The sequence below is a fragment of the Mirounga leonina genome, unplaced genomic scaffold, assembly GCF_011800145.1.
Source record: "Mirounga leonina isolate KUSES-001 unplaced genomic scaffold, KU_Mleo_1.0 Mir_115, whole genome shotgun sequence".
Taxonomy (NCBI): Eukaryota; Metazoa; Chordata; class Mammalia; order Carnivora; family Phocidae; genus Mirounga; species Mirounga leonina.
The window spans coordinates 97,194,855-97,210,359 of NW_023270268.1; the positions used below are offsets into that span (position 1 = coordinate 97,194,855).

The 15,505-nt window shown below is 36.4% G+C and overlaps 1 protein-coding gene across 1 annotated transcript in view; it reads left to right on the top strand.

Moving 5' to 3' along the window:
- SPICE1 (spindle and centriole associated protein 1) overlaps nt 1-15,505 on the top strand; it is a 52,525-nt gene that overhangs the window by 4,467 nt on the left and 32,553 nt on the right. The window contains exons 2-5 of the mRNA XM_035000154.1: nt 3,143-3,241; nt 6,529-6,576; nt 10,739-10,882; nt 15,391-15,493. Of these exons, the coding sequence (XP_034856045.1) occupies nt 3,143-3,241; nt 6,529-6,576; nt 10,739-10,882; nt 15,391-15,493 (394 nt within the window). The remainder of the gene's footprint in view (nt 1-3,142; nt 3,242-6,528; nt 6,577-10,738; nt 10,883-15,390; nt 15,494-15,505) is intronic.

Sequence of the window (15,505 nt, forward strand, 5' to 3'; positions counted from 1 at the left end):
TTTTTTGTCTCTGTGGAGTTGCCTAACCTTAGACATTTTATATTAATAGAATCATACAATATACGGCCTTTGGTGTCTGGCTTCTTTTTCTTACCTTAATATTCTCAAGGTTCATATGCTATGCTATAGCATATATCATTACTTCCTTATATTGCTAAGTAATATTCCATTGTATGGATATACCATATTTTATTTATCCATTCACCAGCTGGTAGACATTTGGGATTTTTCTACTTTTTGTCTATTAAGAGTATAATGTTGCTATGAACATTTATGTGCAAATTTTTGTATTGACGTAAGTTTTCAATTATTGGGCATATACCTAGGACTAGAATTGTGGTAACTGAGTTTAACTTTTTCAGGAACTGCCAAACTGTTTTCCAACATGGCCATGCTATTTTACATTCCCACTAACAACAAATGAGTATTCCAGTTTCTCTACATTCTCGCCAACGCTTGTTATTTCCACCTTTTTGATTATAACCATTCTAGTGGATATGAGGTGGTATGTCATTGTAGTTTTGATTTGCATTTCCCTAAAGCCTAATGGTGCTGATCATTTTTTCATGTGCTTATTGGCCAATTGTAGTATCTTCTTTGGAGAAATGTTTATTTAGCTCCCTTAGCCATTTAAAAATTGGAATATTTGTGTTTTTATTGGTGAATTTTAAGTTTCTTTTATATATCCTGGATCCGGGTTTCTTATCAGATGGGATTTGCAAATATTTTCTCCCATTCTGTTAGCTGTCATTTCATTTTCTTGATGGTATTTTTTGAAGCACAAAAGTTTTAAATTTTGATGGGGTCCACTTTATTTTTTCTTTGGTTTCTTGTGCTTTTAGTGTTATAGCTAGAAACCATTGCCTCATGAAGATTTATGCTTATGTTTTCTATCAGGAGTTTTGTGCTTTTAGCTCTTACATTGAAGTTGGTGACTTATTTTTAGTTAATTTTTACATATGTTGTGAGGTAGAGGTCTTAATTCATTCTTTTTCATATGGATCTCCAGTTGTGCCAGCACCATTTATCAAAAAGACTGTTCTTTCTCTGTTGAATTGTTTCTTGGCACCTCTGTTGAAAATAAACTGACCACACATGTGATGAGCACTGGGTGGTATACGCAACTGATAAATTATTGAACACTGCCTCTGAAACTAATGATGTACTATATGTTGGCTAATTGAATTTAAATAAAAAATTAAAAAAAAAAAAGAAAAACTGACCATAAATGGAAGGGTTTGTTTTGGATTTTTAGTTCTATTCTATTCTGTATCTTTTACTTGTTTGTTTATTTTTAAAATATTTTATTTATTTGAGAGATAGAGTACGTGCAGGGGAAAGGCGCAGAGGGAGAGGGAGAAGCAGACTCCCCACTGAGCAGGTTGCCCGAAGCGGGGGAGGCGCTTGATCCCAGGACCCTGAGATCATGACCGGAGCTGAAGGCAGATGCTTAACTGACTGAGCCACCCAGCGCCCTGTTTATTTTAAAAAGAGGTATTTCTATTTACTTGACAGAGACAGAGTGAGACCGTGCACGCACATGAGTGGGGGGAGGGGTAGAAGGTGAGAATCTTTAAGCAGACTCCCCGCTGAGCATGTGGAGCCTGACACGAGGCTCCATCTCTTGACCTGAGATCGTGACCTGAGAGGAAACCAAGATTTGGTTGCCCAACCAACTGAGCCTCTGTTCCAGGCACTCCTCTATTCCTTATCTTTTAAAATGGCATTTATGGTTCTGCCACTTACTGTGTGACCTTCACGGTTGGTTAGTTCTTTGTCCCTTAGCTTTCTCATCTGTAAAATAAATAGTAAATACTTAATGGAATTACTGTTAGGATTAAAGGAAATACTGTGTGGGAAGAGCTTGCTTAGAACAGTACCTGACTCGTGTTAGCTAATGCCATCATTATCACCACCTCCACTGTCCTCATTACCATCATCATAAACCAATTAAATGTTATTCTTAAATGTCACTTATCTCTTTTGCCGGATTGTGAACCCTGAAAACAGATAACATGTTTGAGGAGTCAATGTGATTGACAAGACAAAGCAAAGAGGACTGAGGAGAAGCTCTTGAAAATACTTGCATTTAGATGTTTTTAATTACTAAATCATTTTTTTTAAATGTACTTAAGGAAGATACTACCATCTTTATTTTAGGATAATTTGGAATAAGGGGGTCAGCTCGAAAGTTCTGTAATGAAAGTGTGTAATGAAGTTTTAGAAAAGGTGTCATGTATATGTGTTGCTTGTTAAAAGTCACACATATGTATTGTAAAATCCTAGTGTACAGGGACTATGAGTCTTATTCTAATTTTGTGTGATATTTAGTCCAGTGTTTTAGTCCAGTGTCCTTAGCATTGCTATTTTAAGAGTGCCAAGCAAATGTTGGCAATTTCCAAATGCTAGTTTAGTATCAGTAATTACCCCCACTTAGTATTGTGTGGAAATATACTAGAAATGATATAACTCATTTGTTCTCTAAAATTTAGCCACCTTTTTTTAGGTAAACACATATGTATCTGGTAGTGATTTTAAGTGCTCTTTGCCTTTTTCCTTTTGCTTTCAGATTGTTAGCCTGTGACTGACATTTTCTCTGTTTTTTTTTTTTTTTAAAGATTTTATTTATTTATTTGAGAGAGAGAGAATGAGAGAGAGCACATGAGAGGGGGGAGGGTCAGAGGGAGAAGCAGACTCCCTGCCGAGCAGGGAGCCCGATGCGGGACTCGATCCAGGGACTCCAGGATCATGACCTGAACCGAAGGCAGTCGCTTAACCAACTGAGCCACCCAGGCGCCTGACATTTTCTCTGTTAATGGTGAAGTTTGTAACTGATGACAAAGCTTATGCCTGTTGTCGTAGGTCTGTGCTTTAAGTCATAATTTGTATTCCTGGAGTTCTTTATTAAGCAAATATACATAAGTTATCAACTTGAAACCTGTTTTATCATAGTTATCAGTACAGCTTTCTAATTGTGAAGTGAAAGAACCAAGTATTTTGGTAGATGGTTCTTTCATTATGCTTAAATTTTTCTTCTGACACTTTAAAGTTTATTTTCCTAGATGTCTTTGTCCCCATCCAGTGATACTTAATTACCACTTTTTCTTGTATTTTAAAAATTTGATATGATTATTGCTTCTAGATGTCACTTGTCAGAGTGAACCGTTATGGTCCTCGGGGAGGAGGAAGGAAAGTGCTGAAGGTAAAGAAGAAGAAAACATCAGTGAAGCAAGAATGGGATGTAAGTCTAGATGGGATAATAAACCTGTCAGATTGCTCTGGAGGAATAGATGTGATGACATGGCCCTGGTCACTTGAGACAGTGCTCTGAATGTGATAGGGTGGAATGGATTTCTGGGCGCGTTATATCCCAGATCCTGGAAGGAAGAGCAGAATCCTTTGGGGATTTTTTAAGAATCCACATGTCAAGGTCATAACCTGTACCTCTTTTGAAGAGGGAATCTTAAGAGGGTGGGGAGTATGTTTTTAAAAAGTCGCCTTGTCCTCCACTTTGAGAACACACTGCTTTAAGGCAACTGGAGCTAACCTGTGTCACTGAAGTCTGAATTTTTTTTGGTACTTTTTAAAGATTTGCCCATAGCAACCAGTGACATCATAATCATATGAGCGGCATTTTTGGCTGAAAAAGCGGGTGATTCTTGCTCTCTTACTTCTTGGACTGTTTGTTTTTCACCTCCAGAAGCTGGTCAGTTTCAGTACAAAGATTCTCTTAAGATGTAAGACAAGTCTCAAGTACCTGGGAGATAGGATCCCTGGCTCCCACTCTGATTACTGTTTGGTATTATCAAGGGCATCTTTATCTTTCACAGCTTGGTACTTTAGTTTGAACCGTGACACTTTAGGTGTCTTTTCTTTCTGTTGTGGAGAGCAACTAGTTAGGGACTACTTTGGATCTCAGGGATTCTTTTGGACTTGGAAACTTCTGGGCAAACTGACAGCCTTTTTGAAGTGGCTCAGGGGACTTAACCTACGTTTATATTGCTTTGTTGTCATCTGATTGGCTATAAAATATTATTAGGGTGTGATTCTAAGGCAATGAAACTGATTAAAAGGAAAAAAATGCATGTGATAACTTAAAAGTTACCCACTTCAGAGTGGTTACTATGGGAAGTTTAGTATTTATTTTGATTTGCTGCTATTGCTCAAAATATAATTGAAACCCACCATTTGAAATTGCATTTTCCTCATTTGCTTTTTATTATCTCCAGTGCTGGAAAAATCTGTTTTTTGTAGACTAAGCTTGGAAGTAGTTTTAAGTCATTGGGAGTAAATAGTAAATGAAGGAGGAGAGATCAAACTGAATAATACTATTTTGATAAAAATAGTGAGATGGTTTTTGAAATGGCTTATAAATTATATTTAAAAGCCATTTCAGAAGAAAATCATTTTAAGCAGTAGTAGTATTAATGAAATTATATTTTCGCCCATGAGAACTAAGTCCAAGCATATCCCTTATATGCCTGAATTTTATTATGATTATTAAAAATCTCAAGATCTTATGGTTATATCTTGTGCTTTTCTAAATTAATATGAAAGGAATAACAGTTTTAGTATAGAAAACCCTTGAGCTAAATATAAACTATGGCCAAAAAGTTAAGTCTTTGAAGATATCAGAATCTATTTCACCAGATCCAGTTCTCTGTGTATCTGTTGGAAGTAGAACTCTAACTTGTTTTATTTCCTGCCTTACCAAATCTGTATAACAAAATGGCTGAAGTCACTTTGGAGAGGGCCAGATTGCTGGGCAGCTACTTCAAGCTGTGTAGGTTATGCATTGCACAATCCCAAGGGGTACTGTTTACATGGACCAGAATAATAATGGTAGCTCCTGGGGTTGTGGGGTGTGGTAGACCTGCCATGTTGGTTTAGTGCCTTTTACATAAGTGACTGTTTTCACGTTTTATGAAATTATACAGTGCCCTCAAACGTTATCCCTTATTATGTATGATATATTCTATGCTTAAGTTGTTTGCATGCACACAAATTTAACCCCTCTATAGTGATAACAGCTTATCTTTTAGGAATCTTTAGAGGTGCCTCATTCTCTGGAATGCAGTTTGAAAACTACAATTTTAGTTAAACTTACTCATTTTGAATTACATAACTACCCTGTTTTATTCGTTGTTTTAATATAATATATGCCTGCTTGGTAAATTTAGTGCTTATTTTCTGTAAGATACCTAAAAATAGCCTATTATTTTTTAATAAGAAAACTAAAAATAATCCATATTAATATTTAAATTGAGAATACTGGTTCCTGGACAGGAAGTCTTTTTCATCCCAGGACTTTGAATCTGTTTTCAGCCTCTGTTTTTTTTAATTTTAATTTTAATTTATTTATTTATTATTATTATTATTTTAAAGATTTTATTTATTTATTTGCTAGAGAGAGAGAGCATAGGTGAGAGAGAGTGAGTGAGTACAAGCAGGGGGAGCTTTAGGCAGAGAGAGAAGCAGGCTCCCTGCTGAGCAAGGAGCCCAATGTGGAACTCGATCCCAGGACCCTGGGATCATGACCTGAGCTGAAGGCAGCCACTTAACCGACTGAGCCACCCAGGCGTCCCTATTTTTATTTTTTTAAGAGACTTTTTTTTTTTTTTTTAAAGATCTTATTTATTTATTTGACAGAGAGAGACACAGCAAGAGAGGGAACACAAGCAGGGGGAGTGGGAGAGGGAGAAGCAGGCTTCCCGCGGAGCAGGGAGCCTGATATGGGGCTGGATCGCAGCACCCTGGGATCATGACCTGAGCTGAAGGCAGACACTTAACGACTGAGCCACCCAGGCGCCCCTGTTTTCAGCCTTTAAAATCTAGTATGTACTCGTACCTGACCACATATAAATGAACAATGTAAGTTCATAGGTGTGACATAACTCTCTGAAGAATGTGAACAAATATGGTAAGAAGTTTGAATAATAAAACTAACATTTCATTTTAATTTAAATAAACACTTTTGTTTTATGTATTATGTAAAAATAGAAATAATTTTATTTCAATTTAAAATAGCAATTTTATCTTGCTAAATGTGATGATCAGACAAATCCCTTAACTCTTCAAAGAAAGGTTTCTTGGAGGTTAGCATGCTTAGTTAAGTACATAATTTTTTAACTGAGGCCCATTTGGCATGTGGGAGAAAAAAGGTGTACCAGGCTTAAACTAATAAAAGAAAGCTTTTGATGGGGTGCCTGGCTGGCTGAGTCAGTAGAGCATGCAACTCTTGATCTCAGAGCCCTGGGTTTGAGCCACACGTTGGGTATAGAGATTACTTAAAAAAAAAAGTTAAAAAAATTTTAAAAAGGCCTCTAAAAAAAAAAGGAAAATGAATTTATCAAAAATAAACTAAAATTGATTTTAAATGTTTTTAACCTAGTTTAAAGAAAATTTTTCCTGTAAGAAAATTACCCAAAGAAAGTGAATAAACATTGAAATCCTATTTTTAAAAAAATCCAGTATATCCTAATATTTTGTAAGAAAACTTTTTCTTTAAAGAAAGTTCTTTTTTTGCAGAATACTGTGAATGACCTAACAGTTCATCGGGCAACTCCTGAAGATCTGGTAAGTTTAATATCAAAAGTTAAGATTTGTTCAATGTTTTATTTGATATTGGGTTTCTGACCTTCAGAATAGAAACCAGAGGTACTTCCTGGAAGTTCTTCAGTTATATTTAATCTTGCTTATGTCTATATGAAATTGAAAAGCATATCATCTGGACTTCCTGATTTTACCTAGGAATGTCACTTAGCATGTATTAAAATTTTATTAGATAGGTTTGGTTTCAAATCTCTCTGTTCAAATCTCTCCAGTATTGCCCTGTATACACCTGTTGTCTTCTACTATCTGTAGGTATCTCTAGCCTTACTTACTGTTACTTCCGTATGCAAGCATACTGGTCTAGTCAATGTACTAATTTATTCTTTGAATATGCCATGTATATTTCCACAGTTGAGCCTCAATTCATGTGATTTTCTTTACTTGGAACAGTTTCTCTACCTTCTTGTCTACCTATTCAAATCTTACTTTGCTCCCTTACCCTAGTTCAAGTCTTACTTTTAAAAAGGTTTCTGCTAAAAAAAAAAAAAAAAAAAAAAAGGTTTCTGCTATAGACTAAAAAAAAAAAAAAAAGCAGCTTTATTGAAATACAATTCACATACCATAAAATCCACCCTTTTAATGTGTACGATCCATTGGTTTTCAGTATATTCATATTCATATTTTCTAATTTAGATCATTTTCATCACTCCCTGAAAGAAACCCTGTACCTGTTAACAGTCATATGCCCCATATGCCCCTCTTCCTCAATATCTAATCTTCTTTATGTCTCTATGGATGTGTCTATTCTGGACAATTTTTTTTTAAAATTATTTTTTAAAAGATTTTATTTATATATTTTTTAGAGAGAGAGCATGAATACAAGCAGGGCGAGGGGCAGAGGGAGAGGGAAAAGCAGACTCCCTGCTGAGCAGGCAGCTTGATGTGGGACTCGATCCCAGCACCCTGGGATCATAACCTGAGCTGAAGGCAGACGCTTAACCAGTTGAGCCACCCAGGCGCCCCTATTCTGGACATTTCATGTAAATGGAATACAATGTGTGTCCTTTGTATCTAACATAATGTCTTCAAGGCCCCTCCATGTTGTAGCATGTGTCAGTACTTCATCCCTGTTATTGCTGATACTGTTACATTGTATGGATATACCCGTCTGTTGCTGGACATTTGGATTGTTTTCACTTTTTGACTGTTATGAATAAGGCTGTTCTGAACGTTAGTGTACAAGTTTTGTGTGAACATATGTTCTCAGTTCTCTTGTTGTATACCTGGGAGTAGAATTGCTGGGTCATATGGTATCTCTACAGTTAGCTTTATGAAGAGCTGCCAAACTGTTTTTCAAAGTGGCTTCACTGTTTACATTCTTGCCAGCAGGCATGAGGGTTCCAATGTTTCCATATCCCTTGCCAACACATGTTATTACCATATTTTTAGTTTTAGTTTTCCTAAGTGGGTATAAAGTGGAATCTCATTGTGTTTTTGATTTGCCCTAGTGATTAATGATGTTAAACGTCCTTTTGTGTGCTTATTGGCCATTTGTATTATCTTCTTTGGAGAAATGTCTATGCAGATTCCTTAGCCAGTTAAAAATTGGATTACTTGTGTTTTTATTGTTGAGTTGTACACATTCTGGGTCCAAGTTCCTTATCAGATATATGATTTGTAAATATTTTCTCCCATTCTGTTTGTTGTCATTTCATTTTCTTGATGGTATTCTTTGAAGCACAAAAACTTTTAATTTTGATGAACTCCAGTTTATTTATTTGTTCATCAACTGTCCTTTTTGTATCATATCTAAGAAACCATTGTCTAGCCCAAGATTCACAAAGAATTTCACCTATGTTTCTTTCTAAGAGTTTTGTAGTTTTAGCTCTTATATTTAGGTCTTTGATCCATTTTGACTTAATTTTTGTATATAGTGAGATAGGGGTCCATCTTCATTCATTTCTAAATGGATATCCTGTTGTCCATGTACTGTTTGTTAAAATGACTGTCCTTTCTCCATTGAATTATCTTGACACCCTTGCTGAAAATCAATTGTCTGTAAACATAAGGGTTTAGTTTGGACTGTCAGTTTTTTTTTTTTTTTAAAGATTTTATTTATTTATTTGACAGAGAGAGACACAGAGAGAGAGGGAACACAAGCAGGGGGAGTGGGAGAGGGAGAAGCAGGCTTCCCGCAGAGCAGGGAACCCGATGCGGGGCTCGATCCCAGGACCCTGGATCATGATCTGAGCCGAAGGCAGACGCTTAACGACTGAGCCACCCAGGCGCCCCTGGGCTGTCAGTTTTATTCCACTGATCTATGTGTCCATCCTATGCCACACAACATTTTCTTGATTATTATAGTTTTGTACTAAGTTTGAAGTTTTTTGAAGCTGCCCAACAATTGGTATCTCCTCTAAACTATTCTCATACTTACTGTCTATATGAGGCATTGTGTATGTGTTGTCTAAGGCATTTCATTTATCTTTATATGTACAGTTGGTCCTTGAACACTGTGGGGGTTAGGGGTGCCACCCCCTGCGTCAGAAATTTCTTGTGTAAGTTTTGACTCCCCCAAAATTTAATAGCCTACTGTTGACAGGAAGCCTTACCGATAACATAAGCAGCTGATTAACACATATTTTGTATGTTATATATATTATATACTGTATTCTTACAAAAAAGTAAGCTAGAGAAAAGATAATGTTATTAAAATCATAAGGAAGAGAAATTACATTTACAGTACTATATATTTATTGGAAAAAATCCATGTACAAGTGGATCCGTGCAGTTAAAACCCGTGTCATTAAAGGGTCAACCATATGTGCCCTATCTTCCTGGGCAGATTGTTAATGCTTTTGAGGCATAAGGGCTATATCTTGTATGTCTTTGTGGACCTAGAAATCTTAATCCTAGTAGATTCTTGTTAAATATTTGTTGAGGATAATAATGATGCCCTACTGACTTAAAATTTTTTTTTATGAAAAATTTCAAATTTACATGAAAATGGAGACAAAAGTATAAAGATCTCCCAGGTACTGTTTACCCAGATATAATAGTGATTAAAATTTTGCCATAGTTCATTTTTCATACCCTTTCCTTCTTTCACTGTAGCATTTTGAAGCAAATCCCAGAGAACATGTCATCTTGTGCCAACATAATTCAGTTTGCATTTTTAAAAATATAGACTTTTTAATATAACCACAATGCCATTATCACACCTAACAAAAGTAACAATAATTTTTTGGTGTTGTCTAATTCCAAGTCCATATTCATATTACCCCAATTATCTCAAAAATATCATCTTCATTTGCTTTTTGTGTTCAGAACCCTTACATAGCATTTGGTTGTTGGTCTCTTAATGGACTGATTTCTTATTTACATGGTGAGAACAAAGCAGTACATTTTATTCATCTTCATAGCTCTGAATACCAGAGTGCTTGTACAGCCAGTGTCTGCTCCTACTCCTTAGCCGCCTCAGTGAGCTCTTCTCCTGCAACTCTTATGCTGTGGCTCATAGCTCTGCTTCAGGAATTCCATTTTTCTGGAGTTCTGCATTTCCAGTGACCCACTTCCAAATGCAACCATTGCAGGGCTATAAACGTACTGCATTGTAAGTTTTTGGTGGTGACGTGTGTATTACGAAATGGGTGTGTCTTTGCCAAAGATGAGTCAGTGGACTTTGTGCCTTTTACATTGTACTCAGTGTGTGTGTGTGTGTGTGTAATTGTACAGTACAAACATGTGTAACTGAAAAGTTTAACAGAACAATTCTTAACTTTCTTATGTGTGATTTACTCTTAATATTTTCTATTCTGTATTCTGTTTTATTTTAAAAATGTTGGTTTGACCCACTAATTGATTTTACCACCCATTAAATGAATCCTGTCCTATAGATTGGAAAATAACATTTTATTGGATTGTCTTGTACAAAGGAAGTAGAAATTAATATTTTTTTCATTTTGTCTTTTTGCTAGGTCTACTAGTTCTAGATACTTCTTCTTTTTTTAAATCACATTTGAAGATTTAGAAGACTGAAAATTTTGGTTGTGAATATGTATAAATATACACATGTTGGACCAGAAAAAAATTTTTTAAAGATGAACTAGATTAGGTGGTCCCACCATCTGAATAGGCAACTTCTTTTTTCCTGAAGCATTCTTTTATATTTTTTTCTTTTGTACAGATACGTCGTCATGAAATACACAAATCAAAGAACAGAGCATTAGTACACTGGGAACTCCAAGAAAAAGCTTTGAAGAGAAAATGGAAGAGGCAGAAACCAGAAATTTCTAATCTTGAGAGAAGAAGATTGTCTATAATGAAGGAGGTAATGCTAAACTGCATTATCTTTAGAGTTAGAGAAGAAAATGATAAATAGATTTCTCTCTTTCCCTCCCAAATCTGATTCACATTGGAAGGACTTTAGTAAATGACTGCATCCTTATACAATGATGTACACATGGACTCTGAAAAAAGCAGCAGAGGGATGATTAGGGTCTAGTCTGGAGGTTTGAATTCCAGCACGGAAAGTTACTGTTTATGTGACTTGCCTGATTGTACTGTTATGAGATTTCAGTGATATGTACTAACAAACTGACTAGTACATTATTTGGCACATAATTAGTGCTATAATTACTTTTCTCAGTTCACACACAGTGCTATTAGATTGATTACTTTGCAAAAAAAAAAAAATGTGTGCTTGTCTAACAAGTTAGTAAGCCACTTGTCTTTGGCGTAATCTTTTGCCAGATGTAGGGTATTTGAATAAGTAATCAGATGTATAGGAATAAATAATATGGCAAATAAGAGGAAACTACAGCAAAAAACCTTTGATTTGGGATAAAATCATTGAAAAAGAAATATACTTTGTAGTGTTGCTTCTTGTTCATTGTTGAAGCTTATGGCACTTGGCTGTCTGGGTGACCTTTCCCTGCAGCTTTAAATCACTCTGTCTTTTGAGGAATTCATTAGGCTTGTTAGTGAAAGGTAAAAGTCTTAATCTTATATCTCATGAGGAAGAATTCTGTCTCCCAAATAAATGTTTACATGGACTTGTAAAAAGACCAGTAGATTGAGACCATATGGTTCTTTACAGATAAGTATCTTTTGATAATCTTGGACAAGGTATACATATTTGAATATTATGTAGTAGTTCTCAGTGACCAGGAAAAAAGGCAGCCCCTTTGAGGCAGCTCTGGGCTTTTGTGTCCCATCTCTAGTGGCTCCTGCTCATGTCCTGAATTGCTCATGTCCTGAAGGAATGGATGTGTTTGAAGTAGGGATTGAAGGACGAGTGGTGAGAGGGTGAGTGAAGTCTCTCTGCCTTCCCTTCAGTCCCATTCCTCAGGCTCTGATGTTGTGGTTCTCAATGCTGACTGCACATTAGATCAGTCAGTGTTGAGATCTTCCATTAAAAAAATCACTGTAGGGGCCCCTTGGTGGCTCAGTCGGTTAAGCGGCTGCCTTCGGCTCAGGTCACGATCCCAGGGTCCTGGGATCGAGCCCCATGTCGGGCTCCTTGCTCAGTGGAGAGCCTGCTTCTCCCTCTCTCTCTGCCTGCTGCTCCCCCTGCTTGTGCTATCTCTCCCTCTGTGTCAAATAGATAAAATCTAAAAAAAAATCACTGTATCTGGACTCAGATATATCTGGACTCAGATAATCTCACATAGTGGACATGTGATATGGCCCCACTTAGGTATTTTTTAGACAGTTTTTATGTACTTTTAATTCCTTACCAGGGTTGAGAACCTCTGCTATTAGTAAGATAAGTATTTCCATTTAACAATATATTTTGGAGGTTATCCCATGTCAGTATTTAGAAATCTACTTTTTCTTTTTAATGGCCAGGTAATATACAGATGTACCACAATGTATTTATCCAGTGCTTTATTTGTGCAAACTTAGGAAGTGTACTGGACTATAGTTTAGGCTTCTGGTTAAGAAGATATAGTGGTTTAAACAAAATAGAAATCTCTTTCTCTCTATGAAACAGTTCAGAGGTAACTGGTAGTTGGTAGGATCTCTGGGGTCCTTTATTCCAGGACTTCCATCACTGAGTAGAGAATGGCTGTTCCAGCTTCCTTCAGCTGTATTCCAGCCAGCATGAAAAGGGAAAAAGAATGCATGCTACTCCTTTTACATATCACCCAGAAATTCTGGCTTATATCCCACTGTCCAGAAATTTATCACATGACCATTCTCACCTAGTATGATGGTTAGGAAATCTAGCTGTGTACTTGGCTAAAACTTGGGAATTCTGTTGTTAAAAGGAAAATTAAAAGAGGGGACATTGGTGGGTAAGTAGCAGGTCTGTCACCCACAGATTGTTACCTGCCTTGTCACTGTAAGTAATACAATGAATATGCTTGAATATGTTTTTAAATACATGTAAAACTATATTTATAGGATAGATTCTTTTTTTTAAAGATTTTATTTATTTATTTGAGAGAGAAGGAGAGACAGGGAGAGCACAGAGGGAGAGTGAGAGGGAGAAGCAGGCTCCCCGCTAAGCAGAGAGCCCAAAGTGGGACTTGATCCCAAGACCCTGAGATCATGACCTGAGCCAAAGGCAGATGCTTAACTGACTGAGCCACCCAGGCACCCATGTAGGATAAATTCTTAAGAGTGGAACTGCTGAGTCAAAGATATGTGCATCTATTGTTTCAATGTTGCTAAATTTGTAATGTCTATGTTAAGGGATGTGATGGGACCAAATGAAGAAGCCTCCTTGGGCATATTCACCTAGGCAGTATCATTATGTATCAGAGCTACCAAGTGCATCCCCCAGAGCTGGAGTCCTAGATTAACAAAGTTAAGAGAAAAGCTCTTTGGCTAGCATAATTTGCTGTATGATGCATTCATGTCATGGGAATCAAGCAAATGAGGGTCCAAATTCAGAGAGAGGGAAACTTTGATAAAGTTTTATAAATTCTAAAAGTATAATAACTTCCCAAATCTCTCTGTAATTTCCTATTTCTATCTGGTTTTTATTATCAGAGAACAGAAGTTCTAGGATAAAAAATTTTTGATAATGTTTTTGAAGGGAACTTTGGCTGATCCTTTGCAAATCCAAGATGTGTACCACTATTCATAAGTTTGATTTTGTGCTCTGTGAACCCATCTGGGGAAGTAACGTATACAGATGGGCTTGCAGAGATTGGTTTACCTATCAAGAGGATGAGTTTTATCAGAAAGAAGTGATGAATAAATCTAGAGAGGGCAAAAGAAAGCCAGTACACTGATCTGTGGCCTCTCAACCCATCTGCCCCAAGAAGGCTGGGGAGAGACTGGCAAAGTGCAATAGGGTAGCGGCTTTCCTGGAGACCTCATTATATTTGATCATCAGGTCTTGAGATGATAAAATTATTCCTCTTCAATCTGCTTCTGTCAGTTATATCTCTTTATTTTGATGGAAGGTCAGTAATTTTTTTTTTTAAATGGTAAACTCAAAACTGCCTTTAGGAAATATTCTCTGTGTAATTTTTCTAGTTTAAATGATAGATTATAATGCTCCATTTACTCTCTTGCCTAAGCTCTAATTGTGTGTACTTGCAAGATCGCTAACCAGGGATAGAAATTTGGTTCATAGGATAATATAATTTACGTTGTAACAACATTCCAAATATTTCCAGAATGGTACATGTTTTCAGTGTGTCCACATTCTTATAACACCCCTTTGGGTTAGGGAAGATGGTGGTATCTTCGTTTACATATTAGGAACCTAAGCTTAAAGAGATTGGATTTTGCTTAGTATCCCTTGACTGGGCCTGGGATCCCAGTGTTCTGTCTCTGAATGTGCTCTTTGCTTCATACCATTCCAAAACTTACTCTTTGTGGAAGGAACAAATTCAGGACTTGATTCTCACCAACTGAGCCAGCCAACCAGATTGGCTACAGCAGAAGAAAGGGAAAAAGTCAGAATGTGATTCTTGTTACTTTTCTCAGTGTCCTGAAACAATAACTGAAGTCATATTATATACTTGTTTCCATGGGCTAGAGAGATTCTGGTAAGAGCATTTGTTACCAGATGCTCCTCTCTATTGCTTTGAATCCGTGTTGGAAACTGGGGAGTATCCAATTTTGTGACGCCTCTCAATTTAAGAATGCCATCTGGTGGTGGTGGCTAGAATTGACTTGCCTGTGTCTCCTTGCTTATAATTATGAAAGTTCCTAAGTTGAAAGTGCCTAATTAGAGGAACTACTGTTATGGTATTTTTTGAGTTCTCATCCCTCCAGGATAAAAATCCAGCTTGTTTATAAATACGGAAGTGTTACTTCTTTGTTTGATGCCCCCAAACTCACATCTTACCTCATATTCTCTTAAGTTGTTGATCATGAACCATTAGCGGATCATGAAATCACTTTAAAGGTTGAAACACCTCTGAGTTTATGGCTCAGAGATTTATATCTTTAATCAGTGTTTTTCAGACTGTGGATCACAACTTGTTAGTGGATTGTGAAATTGAGTTAGTGTGTTGTAGCCATTATTTTAAAAAATAGAATAGAAACTAAAAGAGAATATCAGAGTGGTTCTCAAAAAGTAAGGTTAAGTAATACTTTTATTTTGTTATACATTTACATTTCTGTGTATGCTGGGTCACAGTTTAATAATATATTTCTTAACTTGGATTGCAGCCAAGCATATGAAATCTAATTATTGTAATAGCCCCATCTACTGGTACTTATGGATATTGCCCCTGAAGGATTTTAGGAGGATAGTGGCCTATGGTTATTTTTATGCTCTGTGCCTTTGTATGGACTTTTCCTTTGTGATTTCATAGTATATATATAGATTTTTTTTCTGAATAATAATATTTATCATTAACACATGTCTAGATTCTTTCTGATCAATACCAGATGCAGGATGTATTAGAAAAATCTGATCATTTGATGGCTGAAGCAAAAGATCTGTTTGTTGATTTTCCCCGTAGGCGCACAGGTAACGTATTTC